The sequence below is a fragment of the Oncorhynchus masou genome, chromosome 11, assembly GCF_036934945.1.
Source record: "Oncorhynchus masou masou isolate Uvic2021 chromosome 11, UVic_Omas_1.1, whole genome shotgun sequence".
Classification (NCBI taxonomy): Eukaryota; Metazoa; Chordata; class Actinopteri; order Salmoniformes; family Salmonidae; genus Oncorhynchus; species Oncorhynchus masou.
In genome coordinates this window covers 2,050,728-2,071,183 of record NC_088222.1, presented here as the reverse complement: position 1 = coordinate 2,071,183, position 20,456 = coordinate 2,050,728, and the positions used below count along the sequence as shown (strand labels likewise).

The window sequence follows — 20,456 nt, the reverse complement described above, 5'->3', positions numbered from 1 at the left end:
CCGTTTTGAATGTGTGGTTCACAGTTTTGACAGCAGTGTGTTAGCATTTGAACAAAGTGCTGAAAATCCACAGTGTTTTGCAGGTTGTGGTTAAAGTCATCGGATAAGTGTGTAGAGTTTTGAAAACTGTGTTCAAGCAATGAAAAACGAACTAGAGTTTGGTCCACATGAACTGCTGCTGTGCAGACTGTAGTTAGAGTTTTGCACATGTGACTCCAGTTGTGTCCACTGTCGTTTAGCAATCGAAAAAAACTGTAATACATCACAACTAGGAAATAACACACATGGAATCATGTAGTAACCAAAAAAGTGTTAAACAAATCAACATATATTTTATATTGTATCAACCAGTTTCACCTGGAATGCATTTTATGACAGTCTTGAAGGAGTTCCCACATATGCTGAGCTCTTGTTTGCTGCTTTTTCTTCACTCTGTGGTCCAACTCATCCCAAACCATCTCAATCTGGTTGAGGTCAGTTGGTTGTGGAGACCAGGTAATCTGATGCAGCTCTTCATCACTCTCCTTCTTGGTAAAATAGCCCTTACACAGCCTGGAGGTGTGCTGGGTTATTGTCCTGTTGAAAAACAAATGATTGTCCCACGAAGCTCAAACCAGATGGGATGGCGTATTGCTGCAGAATGCTTGGGTAGCCATGCTGGTTAAGTGTGCCTTGAATTCTAAATAAATCTCTGACAGTGTCACCAGCAAAGCACCCCCAAACCATCACACCTCCTCCTCCATGCCTCACAGTGGGAACCACACATGGAGATCATCCATTCACCTACTCTGTGTCTCACAAAGATATGGCGGTTAGAACCAAAAATCTCAAATTTGGACTCATCAGACCAAAGCACAGAATAGTCTAATGTCTATTGCTCGTGTTTCTTGGCCCAAGCAAGTCTCTTCTACTTATTGGTGTCCTTTAATAGTGGTTTCTTTGCAGCAATTTGACCCTGAAGGCCTGATTCACACAGTCTCCCCTGAACAGGTGATGTTGAGATGTGTCTGTTACTTGACCTCCGTGAAGCATTTATTTAGGCTGCAATCTGAGGTGCAGTTAACTCTAATGACCTTATCCTCTGCAGCAGAAGCAACTCTCGGTTCTTCCCAGAGCCAGTTTCATCATAGCGCTTGATGGTTTTTGCGACTGCACTTGAAGAAACTTTCAAAGTTCTTGAAATGTTCCGTATTGACTGACTTTCATGTTTTAAAAATAATGATGGACTATCGTTTTCTCTTCGCTTATTTGAGCTGTTCTTGCCATAATATGGACTTAGTCTTTTGCCAAATAGGGCTATCTTCACCACCCCTACCTTGTCACAACACAACTGATTAGCTCAAACGCATTAAGAAGGAAATAAAAGACCACAGTTTGTCCTGAGGCAGTATTCAACCTACAGTTTGTCCTGAGGCAGTATTCAGACTACAGTTTGTCCTGAGACAGTATTCAACCTACAGTTTGTCCTGAGGCAGTATTCAACCTACAGTTTGTCCTGAGGCAGTATTCAGACTACAGTTTGTCCTGAGACAGTATTCAGACTACAGTTTGTCCTGAGGCAGTATTCAAACTACAATTTGTCCTGAGACAGTATTCAGACTACAGTTTGTCCTGAGACAGTATTCAGACTACAGTTTGTCCTGAGACAGTATTCAGACTACAGTTTGTCCTGAGACAGTATTCAGACTACAGTTTGTCCTGAGGCAGTATTCAACCTACAGTTTGTCCTGAGGCAGTATTCAGACTACAGTTTGTCCTGAGACAGTATTCAGACGACAGTTTGTCCTGAGACAGTATTCAACCAACAGTTTGTCCTGAGGCAGTATTCAACCTACAGTTTGTCCTGAGGCAGTATTCAGACTACAGTTTGTCCTGAGGCAGTATTCAACCTACAGTTTGTCCTGAGACAGTATTCAGACTACAGTTTGTCCTGAGGCAGTATTCAGACTAGAATTTGTCCTGAGACAGTATTCAGACTACAGTTTGTCCTGAGGCAGTATTCAGACTACAGTTTGTCCTGAGACAGTATTCAACCAACAGTTTGTCCTGAGGCAGTATTCAGACTACAGTTTGTCCTGAGACAGTATTCAGACTACAGTTTGTCCTGAGACAGTATTCAGACTACAGTTTGTCCTGAGGCAGTATTCAGACTACAGTTTGTCCTGAGACAGTATTCAGACTACAGTTTGTCCTGAGACAGTATTCAGACTACAGTTTGTCCTGAGGCAGTATTCAGACTAGAATTTGTCCTGAGACAGTATTCAGACTACAGTTTGTCCTGAGGCAGTATTCAGACTACAGTTTGTCCTGAGACAGTATTCAGACTACAGTTTGTCCTGAGACAGTATTCAGACTACAGTTTGTCCTGAGGCAGTATTCAACCTACAGTTTGTCCTGAGGCAGTATTCAACCTACAGTTTGTCCTACAGTTTGTCCTGAGGCAGTATTCAACCTACAGTTTGTCCTGAGGCAGTATTCAGACTACAGTTTGTCCTGAGACAGTATTCAGACTACAGTTTGTCCTGAGGCAGTATTCAGACTACAGTTTGTCCTGAGACAGTATTCAGACTACAGTTTGTCCTGAGACAGTATTCAACCTACAGTTTGTCCTGAGGCAGTATTCAACCTACAGTTTGTCCTGAGGCAGTATTCAGACTACAGTTTGTCCTGAGACAGTATTCAGACGACTCCAGTCCCTGAGGCAGTATTCAGAACCTACAGTTTGTCCTGGACAATTCAGACTACAGTTTGTTCTCAGACAGTATTCATCACAGTTTGTCGGAGGCAGTATTCAGACTAGGTTTCATGCTCAGTATTCAACCATCAATTTGTCCTGAGGCAGTATTCAGACTAGAATTTGTCCTCAGACAGTATTCAGACTACAGTTTGTCCTGCAGGTCCTATTCAGACAGGCACTTGTCCTCAGTATTCAACCAACAATTTGTCTGGGCAGTATTCAGACTCGAATTTGTCCTGAGCTGGGCTCCAGTTTGTCCTGAGCAGTATTCAGACCAGTTTGTCCTGAGAACTCATTCAGACCAACAATTTGTCCTGAGGGTATTCAACCTGAGACCCTGAGACAGTATTCAGACGTCACCCCTGAGACAGTATTCAGACTACAGTTTGTCCTGAGCAGTATTCAACCTACAATTTGTCCTGAGACAGCATTCAGACTACAGACCATGAGACAGTATTGCCTACAGTTTGTCCTGAGACACCGTATTCAGTACCTGTCCTGAGGCTCTGATCAGGCCCTACACCCAAACAAGAGACTGTATTCATCCACCTTTGTCCTGAGGCTGTATTCAGCTCCCTACCACTGAGTAAGACTACAGTTTGTCCGCTGAGACAGTCAAAACTGTTTGTCCTGCTCTATTCAACCTAATTGTGGAACAAACTCCCTCACGACGTCCTGGACAGTATTCAATCACCACCTTCCTGAGACACCTTCAACCCCACCTTTCCTGGAATACCTAGAATTTGATAAGACAATCCTTCTCACCCCCTGAAATGATTTAGATGCACTTTGTAGAAGTGGTTGTTCCACTGATGTCCTGAGAGGTCCTGAGAATTCAGACTAAATTTGTCCTGAGACAGTATTCGCTCTGGATATTCAGAGCGTCCTGAGACTAAATTCAGACTTAAATGTTTGTCCTGAGACAGTATTCAGACTACAGTTTGTCCTGAGGCAGTATTCAGACTAGAATTTGTCCTGAGACAGTATTCAACCTACAATTTGTCCTGAGACAGTATTCAGACTACAGTTTGTCCTGAGACAATATTCAGACAGTTTGAACAGTTTGAACCTACAGTTTGAACAGGGAAACACGGCTTAAATGTACACAGAGAGCTAACATTAATAATATGCATGTCAATCTCTCATGGGTCAAAGTGGAAGAGAGATTGACTTCATCACTACTTGTTTATGTAAGAAGTGTTGACAAGCTGAATGCACGGGCTGTCAGTTTAAACTACTAGCACACATCTCGGACACCCATTGCATACCCCATTGCAAGACATGCCACCAGAGGTCTGTTTAAACTACTAGCACACATCTCGGACACCCATTGCATACCCCATTGCATACCCCACAAGACATGCCACCAGAGGTCTGTTTAAACTACTAGCACACATCTCGGACACCCATTGCATACCCCATTGCATACCCCACAAGACATGCCACCAGAGGTCTGTTTAAACTACTAGCACACATCTCGGACACCCATTGCATACCCCATTGCATACCCCACAAGACATGCCACCAGAGGTCTGTTTAAACTACTAGCACACATCTCGGACACCCATTGCATACCTCACAAGACATGCCACCAGAGGTCTGATTAAACTTCATCTCGGACCCATACCTCACAAGACATGCCACCAGAGGTGCACAGTCCCCAAGTCCATGAACAGAACTCTGGGAGGTGCAAAGTACTACATAGAGCCATGACTACATGGAACTCTATTCCATATCAGGTAACTGATGCAGCAGTAGAATCAGATTTTAAAAAACAGGTTAAAATACACCTTATGGAAGAGCGGGGACTGTTAAGAGACACACACACATACACATGATAAGACACGGACTCTGCAATACATGTAATGGTGCCAGACATGCACATAAACACAAACAGTTGGCATTGCTGTTATGATTTCAGTTGTCCTTGATGTCCTTTGTTTTATTTTTATTTTTTTTATTGCGTTGTTGTTTGCTGTTTTCTTCTTTTCTTCTGTCTTTTCCATTTTCCTCTTTAGTTCATTCTCTTGGTTGTTGGTACATTGGGGGTTCTTGGGGGTGGGGGTTCATTCTCTTGGTTGTTGGTACATTGGGGGTTCTTGGGGGTGGGGGTTCATTCTCTTGGTTGTTGGTACATTGGTGGGTTGGTGCATTGGGGGGTTCTTGGGGGTTCATTCTCTTGGTTGTTGGTACATTGGGGGTTCTTGGGGGTGGGGGTTCATTCTCTTGGTTGTTGGTCCATTGGGGGTTCTTGGGGTGGGGGTTCATTCTCTTGGTTGTTGGTACATTGGGGGGTTCATTCTCTTGGTTGTTGGTACATTGGGGGTTCTTGGGGTTCATTCTCTTGGTTGTTGGTACGTTGGGGGGTTCTTGGGGTGGGGGTTCATTCTCTTGGTTGTTGGTGCATTGGGGGTTCTTGGGGGTGGGGGTTCATTCTCTTGGTTGTTGGTGCATTGGGGGGTTCTTGGGGGTGGGGGTTCATTCTCTTGGTTGTTGGTGCATTGGGGGGTTCTTGGGGGAATGGAATTAATTGTATTTGTTATTTATTTTTCTTTCGAGTGAGGGGGGGCTGTGGGGGGGGGGTCTTGAATGGTTGAGGGACAGCTATTGTGGAAATGTGGGGGGGATCTTGGAAGGTTTGGGTTTCATAAGATTGTGATCATTTTATATCACTATCATGCCCACGCACCCTCACACATAAGGATGGCTCTGCTGGGGAGAGACTGATACATGTTTGATAGTAGTAGTAGACACCCTCACACACAAGGATGGCTCTGCTGCAGACAGACTGATATATGTTTGATAGTAGTAGTAGACACCCTCACACATAAGGATGGCTCTGCTGCAGACAGACTGATATATGTTTGATAGTAGTAGACACCCTCACACACAAGGATGGCTCTGCTGCAGACAGACTGAAACATGTTTGATAGTAGTAGTAGACACCCTCACACATAAGGATGGCTCTGCTGCAGACAGACTGATATATGTTTGATAGTAGTAGTAGACACCCTCACACATAAGGATGGCTCTGCTGCAGACAGACTGAAACATATTTGATAGTGACTTGATGCTGTATTGTTTACCTTCGTTTTCTAATACTATAATGTTACCCCTTCCTTGTGTTTTTTGTAACAAATAATTATAAACATATAAAAATATTTTTTTAAAGACACGGACTCTGTACACACATGGATTTTGTATTGTAAATATGTGGTAGTAGTAGTGGCCTGAGGGAACATCCTAACTGTGACTCCAGAGCTCCTAACCCGTGTCTCCTCCAGACCTTCCTAACCTAACAACCTACTGTGACTCCCTCTAACCTACTGTGACTCTCTCTAGTCTACACCTACTGTGACTCTCTCTAACCTACGGTGACTCTCTCGAACCTACTTTGACTCTCTAACCTACTGTGACTCCCTCTAACCCCTGTCTCCTCTTCTCCAGACCCTCTAACAACCTACTGTGACTCTCTAACCTACTGTGACTCCCTCTAACCTACTGTGACTTTCTAACCTACTGTGACACTCTCTAGCCTACTGTGACACTCTCTAGTCTACACCTACTGTGACTCTCTCGTCTACAACAACTGTGACTCACTCTAACATACTGTGACTCTCTCTAACCTACTTTGACTCTCTAACCTACTGTGACTCCCTCTAACCCCTGTCTCCTCTTCTCCAGACCCCCTAACAACCTACTGTGATTCTCTCTAAACTACTGTGACTCCCTCTAACCCCTGTCTCGTCTCCTCCAGACCCCCTAACAACCTACCGTGACTCCCTCTAACCTACTGTAACTCTCTCTAGCCTACTGTGACTCTCTCTAACCTACTGTGACTCTCTCTAACCTACTGTGACTCTCTCTAGCCTACTGTGACTCACTCTAACCTCTGTCTCCTCTCCTCCAGACCCCCTAACAACCTACTGTGACTCTCTCTAACCTACTGTAACTCTCTCTAGCCTACTGTGACTCTCTCTAACCTACTGTGACTCTCTCTAGCCTACTGTGACTCTCTCTAACCCCCTAACAACCTACTGTGACTCTCTCTAACCTACTGTTACTCTTTCAAACCTACTGTGACTCTCTCGCTTGGGACTCTCTCTAACCTGACTCTCTCTAACCTACTGTGACTCTCTCTACTGTGACTCTCTAGCCTACTGTGACTCTCGCCTACTGTGACTCTCTCTTACTGTGACTCTCTCGCTTACTGGGACTCTCTCTAACCTACTGTGACTCTCTCTAACCTACTGTGACTCTCTCTAACCTGCTGTGACTCTCTCTAACCTACTGTGACTCTAACCTCTGTGACTCTAACCTACTGTGACTCTCTCTCGCCTACTGTGACTCTCTCTCGCCTACTGTGACTCTCTCTAACCTACTGTGACTCTCTCTAACCTACTGTGACTCTCTCTAACCTACTGTGACTCTCTCTCGCCTACTGTGACTCTCTCTAGCCTACTGTGACTCCCTCTAACCCCTGTCTCCTGTCCTCCAGATCCCCTAGCCAGCCTTCAAGATGGAGGAGGAACAGTGCTTCTACAATGAGTCCATATCCTTCTTCTACAACCGCAGTGGAAAGTACCTGGCTACAGAGTGGAATACCGTCAGTAAGCTGGTGATGGGGCTGGGTATCACAGTATGTATCTTCATCATGCTGGCTAACCTGCTGGTCATGGTGGCTATATACGTCAACCGCCGCTTCCACTTCCCTATTTACTACCTGATGGCCAACCTGGCGGCCGCCGACTTCTTTGCCGGTCTGGCGTACTTCTACCTGATGTTCAACACCGGCCCGAACACACGGCGCCTCACGGTCTCCACGTGGCTGCTCCGACAGGGTCTCATCGACACGTCCCTCACGGCGTCCGTGTGTAACCTCCTCGCCATCGCCATCGAGCGCCACATCACCGTTTTCCGCATGCAGCTACACACGCGCATGTCCAACCGGCGTGTGGTGGTGGTGATTGTAGTCATCTGGACATTGTCTATCGTCATGGGAGCCATCCCGTCGGTAGGGTGGAACTGTATCTGTGACATCAGCACGTGTTCCAGCATGGCGCCGCTGTACTGTAACTCCTACCTGGTGTTCTGGGCCGTATTCAACCTGGTCACCTTCCTGGTCATGGTGGTGCTGTACGCTCACATCTTTATGTACGTGAGACAGAGGACCATGAGGATGAGCAGACACAGCTCTGGGCCACGCAGGAACAGAGACACCATGATGAGTCTACTGAAGACTGTCGTCATCGTATTGGGTAAGAACCTCCAATACCTTCACAACAGACCCTATATGTTAGACACTGGTACTGGGTAGGTTAGAGGTAGGACCAGACACTATATGTTAGACACTGGTACTGGGTAGGTTAAAGGTAGGACCAGGTAGGACCAGACACTATATGTTAGACACTGGTACTGGGTAGGTTAGAGGTAGGACGAGGTAGGAACAGACACTATATGTTAGATACTGGTACTGGGTAGGTTAGAGGTAGGACCAGACACTATATGTTAGACACTGGTACTGGGTAGGTTAGAGGTAGGACCAGGTAGGAACAGACACTATATGTTAGATACTGGTACTGGGTAGGTTAGAGGCAGGACCAGACACTATATGTTAGATACTGGTACTGGGTAGGTTAGAGGTAGGACCAGGCACTATATGTTAGATACTGGTACTGGGTAGGTTAGAGGTAGGACCAGACACTATATGTTAGATACTGGTACTGGGTAGGTTAGAGGTAGGACCAGACACTATATGTTAGATACTGGTACTGGGTAGGTTAGAGGTAGGACCAGACACTATATGTTAGATACTGGTACTGGGTAGGTTAGAGGTAGGACCAGGTAGGACCAGACACTATATGTTAGATACTGGTACTGGGTAGGTTAGAGGTAGGACCAGACACTATATGTTAGATACTGGTACTGGGTAGGTTAGAGGTAGGAACAGACACTATATGTTAGACACTGGTACTGGGTAGGTTAGAGGTAGGACCAGACACTATATGTTAGACACTGGTACTGGGTAGGTTAGAGGTAGGACCAGGTAGGAACAGACACTATATGTTAGATACTGGTACTGGGTAGGTTAGAGGTAGGACCAGGTAGGAACAGACACTATATGTTAGATACTGGTACTGGGTAGGTTAGAGGTAGGAACAGACACTATATGTTAGATACTGGTACTGGGTAGGTTAGAGGTAGGACCAGACACTATATGTTAGACACTGGTACTGGGTAGGTTAGAGGTAGGACCAGACACTATATGTTAGACACTGGTACTGGGTAGGTTAGAGGTAGAACCAGGTAGGAACAGACACTATATGTTAGATACTGGTACTGGGTAGGTTAGAGGTAGGACCAGGTAGGAACAGACACTATATGTTAGACACTGGTACTGGGTAGGTTAGAGGCAGGACCAGACACTACATGTTAGATACTGGTACTGGGTAGGTTAGAGGCAGGACCAGGTAGGAACAGACACTATATGTTAGATACTGGTACTGGGTAGGTTAGAGGTAGGACCAGGTAGGAACAGACACTATATGTTAGACACTGGTACTGGGTAGGTTAGAGGTAGGAACAGACACTATATGTTAGACACTGGTACTGGGTAGGTTAGAGGTAGGACCAGACACTATATGTTAGACACTGGTACTGGGTAGGTTAGAGGTAGGACCAGACACTATATGTTAGACACTGGTACTGGGTAGGTTAGAGGTAGGACCAGACACTATATGTTAGACACTGGTACTGGGTAGGTTAGAGGTAGGACCAGACACTATATGTTAGACACTGGTACAGACACTATATGTTAGATACTGGTACTGGGTAGGTTAGAGGTAGGACCAGGTAGGAACAGACACTATATGTTAGACACTGGTACTGGGTAGGTTAGAGGTAGGACCAGGGAGGAACAGACACTATATGTTAGATACTGGTACTGGGTAGGTTAGAGGTAGGACCAGGTAGGAACAGACACTATATGTTAGACACTGGTACTGGGTAGGTTAGAGGTAGGAACAGACACTATATGTTAGACACTGGTACTGGGTAGGTTAGAGGTAGGACCAGACACTATATGTTAGATACTGGTACTGGGTAGGTTAGAGGTAGGACCAGGTAGGAACAGACACTATATGTTAGACACTGGTACTGGGTAGGTTAGAGGTAGGACCAGGTAGGACCAGACACTATATGTTAGACACTGGTACTGGGTAGGTTAGAGGTAGGACCAGGTAGGAACAGACACTATATGTTAGACACTGGTACTGGGTAGGTTAGAGGTAGAACCAGGTAGGAACAGACACTATATGTTAGACACTGGTACTGGGTAGGTTAGAGGTAGGACCAGACACTATATGTTAGACACTGGTACTGGGTAGGTTAGAGGTAGGACCAGACACTATATGTTAGATACTGGTACTGGGTAGGTTAGAGGTAGGACCAGGTAGGAACAGACACTATATGTTAGATACTGGTACTGGGTAGGTTAGAGGTAGGACCAGGTAGGAACAGACACTATATGTTAGACACTGGTACTGGGTAGGTTAGAGGTAGGACCAGGTAGGAACAGACACTATATGTTAGACACTGGTACTGGGTAGGTTAGAGGTAGGACCAGACACTATATGTTAGATACTGGTACTGGGTAGGTTAGAGGTAGGACCAGACACTATATGTTAGATACTGGTACTGGGTAGGTTAGAGGTAGGACCAGGTAGGAACAGACACTATATGTTAGATACTGGTACTGGGTAGGTTAGAGGTAGAACCAGGTAGGAACAGACACTATATGTTAGATACTGGTACTGGGTAGGTTAGAGGTAGGACCAGACACTATATGTTAGACACTGGTACTGGGTAGGTTAGAGGTAGGACCAGACACTATATGTTAGATACTGGTACTGGGTAGGTTAGAGGTAGGACCAGACACTATATGTTAGATACTGGTACTGGGTAGGTTAGAGGTAGGACCAGGTAATAACAGACACTATATGTTAGACACTGGTACTGGGTAGGTTAGAGGTAGGACCAGGTAGGAACAGACACTATATGTTAGACACTGGTACTGGGTAGGTTAGAGGTAGGACCAGACACTATATGTTAGATACTGGTACTGGGTAGGTTAGAGGTAGGACCAGGTAGGAACAGACACTATATGTTAGATACTGGTACTGGGTAGGTTAGAGGTAGGACCAGACACTATATGTTAGATACTGGTACTGGGTAGGTTAGAGGTAGGACCAGGTAGGAACAGACACTATATGTTAGATACTGGTACTGGGTAGGTTAGAGGTAGGACCAGACACTATATGTTAGATACTGGTACTGGGTAGGTTAGAGGCAGGACCAGACACTATATGTTAGATACTGGTACTGGGTAGGTTAGAGGTAGGACCAGGTAGGAACAGACACTATATGTTAGATACTGGTACTGGGTAGGTTAGAGGTAGGACCAGACACTATATGTTAGACACTGGTACTGGGTAGGTTAGAGGTAGGAACAGACACTATATGTTAGATACTGGTACTGGGTAGGTTAGAGGTAGGAACAGACACTATATGTTAGATACTGGTACTGGGTAGGTTAGAGGTAGGACCAGGTAGGAACAGACACTATATGTTAGACACTGGTACTGGGTAGGTTAGAGGTAGGACCAGGGAGGAACAGACACTATATGTTAGATACTGGTACTGGGTAGGTTAGAGGTAGGACCAGACACTATATGTTAGACACTGGTACTGGGTAGGTTAGAGGTAGGACCAGACACTATATGTTAGATACTGGTACTGGGTAGGTTAGAGGTAGGAACAGACACTATATGTTAGACACTGGTACTGGGTAGGTTAGAGGTAGGAACAGACACTATATGTTAGATACTGGTACTGGGTAGGTTAGAGGACCAGGTAGTAGGACCAGACACTATATGTTAGACACTGGTACTGGGTAGGTTAGAGGTAGGACCAGGTAGGAACAGACACTATATGTTAGACACTGGTACTGGGTAGGTTAGAGGTAGGACCAGGTAGGACCAGACACTATATGTTAGACACTGGTACTGGGTAGGTTAGAGGTAGGACCAGGTAGGAACAGACACTATATGTTAGACACTGGTACTGGGTAGGTTAGAGGTAGGACCAGGTAGGACCAGACACTATATGTTAGATACTGGTACTGGGTAGGTTAGAGGTAGGACCAGACACTATATGTTAGACACTGGTACTGGGTAGGTTAGAGGTAGGACCAGGTAGGAACAGACACTATATGTTAGATACTGGTACTGGGTAGGTTAGAGGTAGGACCAGACACTATATGTTAGATACTGGTACTGGGTAGGTTAGAGGTAGGACCAGACACTATATGTTAGATACTGGTACTGGTACTGGGTAGGTTAGAGGTAGGACCAGGTAGGACCAGACACTATATGTTAGACACTGGTACTGGGTAGGTTAGAGGTAGGACCAGGTAGGACCAGACACTATATGTTAGACACTGGTACTGGGTAGGTTAGAGGTAGGACCAGACACTATATGTTAGACACTGGTACTGGGTAGGTTAGAGGTAGGACCAGGTAGGACCAGACACTATATGTTAGACACTGGTACTGGGTAGGTTAGAGGTAGGACCAGACACTATATGTTAGACACTGGTACTGGGTAGGTTAGAGGCAGGACCAGGTAGGAACAGACACTATATGTTAGACACTGGTACTGGGTAGGTTAGAGGTAGGACCAGACACTATATGTTAGATACTGGTACTGGGTAGGTTAGAGGTAGGACCAGGGAGGAACATACACTATATGTTAGACACTGGTACTGGGTAGGTTAGAGGTAGGACCAGACACTATATGTTAGATACTGGTACTGGGTAGGTTAGAGGTAGGACCAGGTAGGAACAGACACTATATGTTAGACACTGGTACTGGGTAGGTTAGAGGTAGGACCAGGTAGGAACAGACACTATATGTTAGACACTGGTACTGGGTAGGTTAGAGGTAGGACCAGACACTATATGTTAGACACTGGTACTGGGTAGGTTAGAGGTAGGACCAGACACTATATGTTAGATACTGGTACTGGGTAGGTTAGAGGTAGGACCAGGTAGGAACAGACACTATATGTTAGATACTGGTACTGGGTAGGTTAGAGGTAGGACCAGGTACACACTATATGTTAGACACTGGTACTGGGTAGGTTAGAGGTAGGACCAGGTAGGAACAGACACTATATGTTAGACACTGGTACTGGGTAGGTTAGAGGTAGGACAGACACTATATGTTAGATACTGGTACTGGGTAGGTTAGAGGTATATGTTAGATACTGGTACTGGGTAGGTTAGGGTAACAGACACTATATGTTAGATACTGGTACTGGGTAGGTTAGAGGTAGGACCAGACACTATATGTTAGACACTGGTACTGGGTAGGTTAGAGGTAGGACCAGGTAGGAACAGACACTATATGTTAGATACTGGTACTGGGTAGGTTAGAGGTAGGACCAGACACTATATGTTAGACACTGGTACTGGGTAGGTTAGAGGTAGGAACAGACACTATATGTTAGACACTGGTACTGGGTAGGTTAGAGGTAGGACCAGGTAGGACCAGACACTATATGTTAGATACTGGTACTGGGTAGGTTAGAGGTAGGACCAGGTAGGAACAGACACTATATGTTAGACACTGGTACTGGGTAGGTTAGAGGTAGGAACAGACACTATATGTTAGATACTGGTACTGGGTAGGTTAGAGGTAGGACCAGGTAGGAACAGACACTATATGTTAGATACTGGTACTGGGTAGGTTAGAGGTAGGACCAGACACTATATGTTAGACACTGGTACTGGGTAGGTTAGAGGTAGGACCAGGTAGGACCAGACACTATATGTTAGATACTGGTACTGGGTAGGTTAGAGGTAGGACCAGGTAGGACCAGACACTATATGTTAGATACTGGTACTGGGTAGGTTAGAGGTAGGACCAGGTAGGAACAGACACTATATGTTAGATACTGGTACTGGGTAGGTTAGAGGTAGGACCAGACACTATATGTTAGACACTGGTACTGGGTAGGTTAGAGGTAGGACCAGGTAGGAACAGACACTATATGTTAGATACTGGTACTGGGTAGGTTAGAGGTAGGAACAGACACTATATGTTAGATACTGGTACTGGGTAGGTTAGAGGTAGGACCAGACACTATATGTTAGATACTGGTACTGGGTAGGTTAGAGGTAGGACCAGGTAGGAACAGACACTATATGTTAGATACTGGTACTGGGTAGGTTAGAGGTAGGACCAGACACTATATGTTAGACACTGGTACTGGGTAGGTTAGAGGTAGGAACAGACACTATATGTTAGACACTGGTACTGGGTAGGTTAGAGGCAGGACCAGGTAGGAACAGACACTATATGTTAGATACTGGTACTGGGTAGGTTAGAGGTAGGACCAGACACTATATGTTAGATACTGGTACTGGGTAGGTTAGAGGTAGGACCAGGTAGGACCAGACACTATATGTTAGATACTGGTACTGGGTAGGTTAGAGGTAGGACCAGGTAGGAACAGACACTATATGTTAGACACTGGTACTGGGTAGGTTAGAGGTAGGAACAGACACTATATGTTAGATACTGGTACTGGGTAGGTTAGAGGTAGGAACAGACACTATATGTTAGATACTGGTACTGGGTAGGTTAGAGGTAGGACCAGACACTATATGTTAGACACTGGTACTGGGTAGGTTAGAGGTAGGAACAGACACTATATGTTAGATACTGGTACTGGGTAGGTTAGAGGTAGGAACAGACACTATATGTTAGATACTGGTACTGGGTAGGTTAGAGGTAGGACCAGACACTATATGTTAGACACTGGTACTGGGTAGGTTAGAGGTAGAACCAGGTAGGAACAGACACTATATGTTAGACACTGGTACTGGGTAGGTTAGAGGTAGGACCAGACACTATATGTTAGACACTGGTACTGGGTAGGTTAGAGGTAGGAACAGACACTATATGTTAGACACTGGTACTGGGTAGGTTAGAGGTAGGACCAGACACTATATGTTAGACACTGGTACTGGGTAGGTTAAAGGTAGGACCAGGTAGGACCAGACACTATATGTTAGACACTGGTACTGGGTAGGTTAGAGGTAGGACCAGACACTATATGTTAGATACTGGTACTGGGTAGGTTAGAGGTAGGACCAGACACTATATGTTAGACACTGGTACTGGGTAGGTTAGAGGTAGGACCAGGTAGGAACAGACACTATATGTTAGATACTGGTACTGGGTAGGTTAGAGGTAGGACCAGACACTATATGTTAGACACTGGTACTGGGTAGGTTAGAGGTAGGACCAGGTAGGAACAGACACTATATGTTAGATACTGGTACTGGGTAGGTTAGAGGTAGGACCAGACACTATATGTTAGATACTGGTACTGGGTAGGTTAGAGGTAGGAACAGACACTATATGTTAGATACTGGTACTGGGTAGGTTAGAGGTAGGACCAGACACTATATGTTAGACACTGGTACTGGGTAGGTTAGAGGTAGGACCAGGTAGGACCAGACACTATATGTTAGACACTGGTACTGGGTAGGTTAGAGGTAGGACCAGACACTATATGTTAGACACTGGTACTGGGTAGGTTAGAGGCAGGACCAGGTAGGAACAGACACTATATGTTAGACACTGGTACTTAGAGGTAGGTATATGTTAGTTACTGGGTAGGTTAGAGGTAGGACCAGGTAGGAACAGACACTATATGTTAGATACTGGTACTGGGTAGGTTAGAGGTAGGACCAGACACTATATGTTAGACACTGGTACTGGGTAGGTTAGAGGTAGGACCAGGTAGGAACAGACACTATATGTTAGATACTGGTACTGGGTAGGTTAGAGGCAGGACCAGGTAGGAACAGACACTATATGTTAGATATTGGTACTGGGTAGGTTAGAGGCAGGACCAGGTAGGAACAGACACTATATGTTAGATACTGGTACTGGGTAGGTTAGAGGTAGGAACAGACACTATATGTTAGACACTGGTACTGGGTAGGTTAGAGGTAGGACCAGGTAGGACCAGACACTATATGTTAGATACTGGTACTGGGTAGGTTAGAGGTAGGACCAGACACTATATGTTAGACACTGGTACTGGGTAGGTTAGAGGTAGGACCAGACACTATATGTTAGACACTGGTACTGGGTAGGTTAGAGGTAGGAACAGGGAGGAACAGACACTATATGTTAGACACTGGTACTGGGTAGGTTAGAGGTAGGACGAGGTAGGAACAGACACTATATGTTAGATACTGGTACTGGGTAGGTTAGAGGTAGGACCAGGGAGGAACAGACACTATATGTTAGACACTGGTACTGGGTAGGTTAGAGGTAGGACCAGGTAGCAACAGACACTATATGTTAGATACTGGTACTGGGTAGGTTAGAGGCAGGACGAGGTAGGAACAGACACTATATGTTAGACACTGGTACTGGGTAGTTTAGAGGTAGGACCAGGTAGGAACAGACACTATATGTTAGACACTGGTACTGGGTAGGTTAGAGGTAGGACCAGGTAGGAACAGACACTATATGTTAGATACTGGTACTGGGTAGGTTAGAGGCAGGACGAGGTAGGAACAGACACTATATGTTAGACACTGGTACTGGGTAGGTTAGAGGTAGGACCAGACACTATATGTTAGACACTGGTACTGGGTAGGTTAGAGGTAGGAACAGACACTATATGTTAGACACTGGTACTGGGTAGTTTAGAGGTAGGACCAGGTAGGAACAGACACTATATGTTAGACACTGGTACTGGGTAGGTTAGAGGTAGGACCAGACACTATATGTTAGACACTGGTACTGGGTAGGTTAGAGGTAGGAACAGACACTATATGTTAGACACTGGTACTGGGTAGGTTAGAGGTAGGACCAGGTAATAACAGACACTATATGTTAGACACTGGTACTGGGTAGGTTAGAGGTAGGACCAGGTAGGAACAGACACTATATGTTAGATACTGGTACTGGGTAGGTTAGAGGTAGGACCAGACACTATATGTTAGACACTGGTACTGGGTAGGTTAGAGGTAGGAACAGACACTATATGTTAGACACTGGTACTGGGTAGGTTAGAGGTAGGACCAGACACTATATGTTAGATACTGGTACTGGGTAGGTTAGAGGTAGGAACAGACACTATATGTTAGATACTGGTACTGGGTAGGTTAGAGGTAGGACCAGGTAGGAACAGACACTATATGTTAGACACTGGTACTGGGTAGGTTAGAGGTAGGACCAGGTAGGAACAGACACTATATGTTAGACACTGGTACTGGGTAGGTTAGAGGTAGGACCAGACACTATATGTTAGATACTGGTACTGGGTAGGTTAGAGGTAGGACCAGGTAGGAACAGACACTATATGTTAGATACTGGTACTGGGTAGGTTAGAGGTAGGACCAGGTAGGAACAGACACTATATGTTAGATACTGGTACTGGGTAGGTTAGAGGTAGGACCAGGTAGGACCAGACACTATATGTTAGACACGGGTACTGGGTAGGTTAGAGGTAGGACCAGACACTATATGTTAGACACTGGTACTGGGTAGGTTAGAGGTAGGACCAGGTAGGAACAGACACTATATGTTAGATACTGGTACTGGGTAGGTTAGAGGTAGGACCAGACACTATATGTTAGACACGGGTACTGGGTAGGTTAGAGGTAGGACCAGGTAGGAACAGACACTATATGTTAGATACTGGTACTGGGTAGGTTAGAGGTAGGACCAGACACTATATGTTAGACACTGGTACTGGGTAGGTTAGAGGTAGGACCAGGTAGGACCAGACACTATATGTTAGACACGGGTACTGGGTAGGTTAGAGGTAGGACCAGACACTATATGTTAGACACTGGTACTGGGTAGTTTAGAGGTAGGACCAGGTAGGAACAGACACTATATGTTAGACACTGGTACTGGGTAGGTTAGAGGTAGAACCAGGTAGGAACAGACACTATATGTTAGATACTGGTACTGGGTAGGTTAGAGGTAGGAACAGACACTATATGTTAGATACTGGTACTGGGTAGGTTAGAGGTAGGACCAGACACTATATGTTAGATACTGGTACTGGGTAGGTTAGAGGCAGGAACAGACACTATATGTTAGACACTGGTACTGGGTAGGTTAGAGGTAGGACGAGGTAGGAACAGACACTATATGTTAGACACTGGTACTGGGTAGGTTAGAGGTAGGACCAGACACTATATGTTAGATACTGGTACTGGGTAGGTTAGAGGTAGGACCAGACACTATATGTTAGATACTGGTACTGGGTAGGTTAGAGGTAGGACCAGACACTATATGTTAGATACTGGTACTGGGTAGGTTAGAGGTAGGACCAGACACTATATGTTAGATACTGGTACTGGGTAGGTTAGAGGTAGGACCAGGTAGGAACAGACACTATATGTTAGATACTGGTACTGGGTAGGTTAGAGGTAGGAACAGACACTATATGTTAGATACTGGTACTGGGTAGGTTAGAGGTAGGACCAGACACTATATGTTAGACACTGGTACTGGGTAGGTTAGAGGTAGGACCAGGTAGGACCAGACACTATATGTTAGACACTGGTACTGGGTAGGTTAGAGGTAGGACCAGACACTATATGTTAGACACTGGTACTGGGTAGGTTAGAGGTAGGACCAGGTAGGACCAGACACTATATGTTAGATACTGGTACTGGGCAGGTTAGAGGTAGGACCAGGTAGGAACAGACACTATATGTTAGATACTGGTACTGGGTAGGTTAGAGGTAGGAACAGACACTATATGTTAGACACTGGTACTGGGTAGGTTAGAGGTAGGACCAGGTAGGACCAGACACTATATGTTAGACACTGGTACTGGGTAGGTTAGAGGTAGGACCAGGTAGGAACAGACACTATATGTTAGATACTGGTACTGGGTAGGTTAGAGGTAGGACCAGACACTATATGTTAGACACTGGTACTGGGTAGGTTAGAGGTAGGACCAGGTAGGACCAGACACTATATGTTAGATACTGGTACTGGGTAGGTTAGAGGTAGGACCAGGTAGGACCAGACACTATATGTTAGACACTGGTACTGGGTAGGTTAGAGGGAGGAACAGACACTATATGTTAGACACTGGTACTGGGTAGGTTAGAGGTAGGACCAGGTAGGACCAGACACTATATGTTAGACACTGGTACTGGGTAGGTTAGAGGTAGGACCAGACACTATATGTTAGACACGGGTACTGGGTAGGTTAGAGGTAGGACCAGACACTATATGTTAGACACTGGTACTGGGTAGGTTAGAGGTAGGACCAGGTAGGAACAGACACTATATGTTAGATACTGGTACTGGGTAGGTTAGAGGTAGGACCAGACACTATATGTTAGATACTGGTACTGGGTAGGTTAGAGGTAGGACCAGACACTATATGTTAGATACTGGTACTGGGTAGGTTAGAGGTAGGACCAGGTAGGAACAGACACTATATGTTAGATACTGGTACTGGGTAGGTTAGAGGTAGGACCAGACACTATATGTTAGACACTGGTACTGGGTAGGTTAGAGGTAGGACCAGGTAGGAACAGACACTATATGTTAGATACTGGTACTGGGTAGGTTAGAGGTAGGAACAGACACTATATGTTAGATACGGGTACTGGGTAGGTTAGAGGTAGGACCAGGTAGGAACAGACACTATATGTTAGATACTGGTACTGGGTAGGTTAGAGGTAGGACCAGGTAGGAACAGACACTATATGTTAGACACTGGTACTGGGTAGGTTAGAGGTAGGAACAGACACTATATGTTAGACACTGGTACTGGGTAGGTTAGAGGTAGGACCAGACACTATATGTTAGACACTGGTACTGGGTAGGTTAGAGGCAGGAACAGACACTATATGTTAGACACTGGTACTGGGTAGGTTAGAGGTAGGACCAGGTAGGAACAGACACTATATGTTAGACACTGGTACTGGGTAGGTTAGAGGTAGGACCAGACACTATATGTTAGACACTGGTACTGGGTAGGTTAGAGGTAGGAACAGACACTATATGTTAGACACTGGTACTGGGTAGGTTAGAGGCAGGACCAGGTAGGAACAGACACTATATGTTAGACACTGGTACTGGGTAGGTTAGAGGTAGGACCAGACACTATATGTTAGATACTGGTACTGGGTAGGTTAGAGGTAGGACCAGGTAGGACCAGACACTATATGTTAGACACTGGTACTGGGTAGGTTAGAGGTAGGACCAGACACTATATGTTAGATACTGGTACTGGGTAGGTTAGAGGTAGGAACAGACACTATATGTTAGACACTGGTACTGGGTAGGTTAGAGGTAGGAACAGACACTATATGTTAGACACTGGTACTGGGTAGGTTAGAGGTAGGAACAGACACTATATGTTAGACACTGGTACTGGGTAGGTTAGAGGTAGGAACAGACACTATATGTTAGATACTGGTACTGGGTAGGTTAGAGGTAGGACCAGACACTATATGTTAGACACTGGTACTGGGTAGGTTAGAGGTAGGAACAGACACTATATGTTAGATACTGGTACTGGGTAGGTTAGAGGTAGGACCAGACACTATATGTTAGATACTGGTACTGGGTAGGTTAGAGGTAGGACCAGGTA

At 45.3% G+C, this 20,456-nt stretch overlaps 1 protein-coding gene across 1 annotated transcript in view; it reads left to right on the top strand.

Annotated features, from left to right (window-relative positions):
• LOC135548030 (lysophosphatidic acid receptor 1) overlaps positions 1 to 20,456 on the top strand; it is a 94,940-nt gene that overhangs the window by 40,082 nt on the left and 34,402 nt on the right. Inside the window, exon 2 of the mRNA XM_064977224.1 lies at positions 7,236 to 7,995. Within this exon, the coding sequence (XP_064833296.1) occupies positions 7,257 to 7,995 (739 nt within the window). The 5' untranslated portion in view covers positions 7,236 to 7,256. The remainder of the gene's footprint in view (positions 1 to 7,235; positions 7,996 to 20,456) is intronic.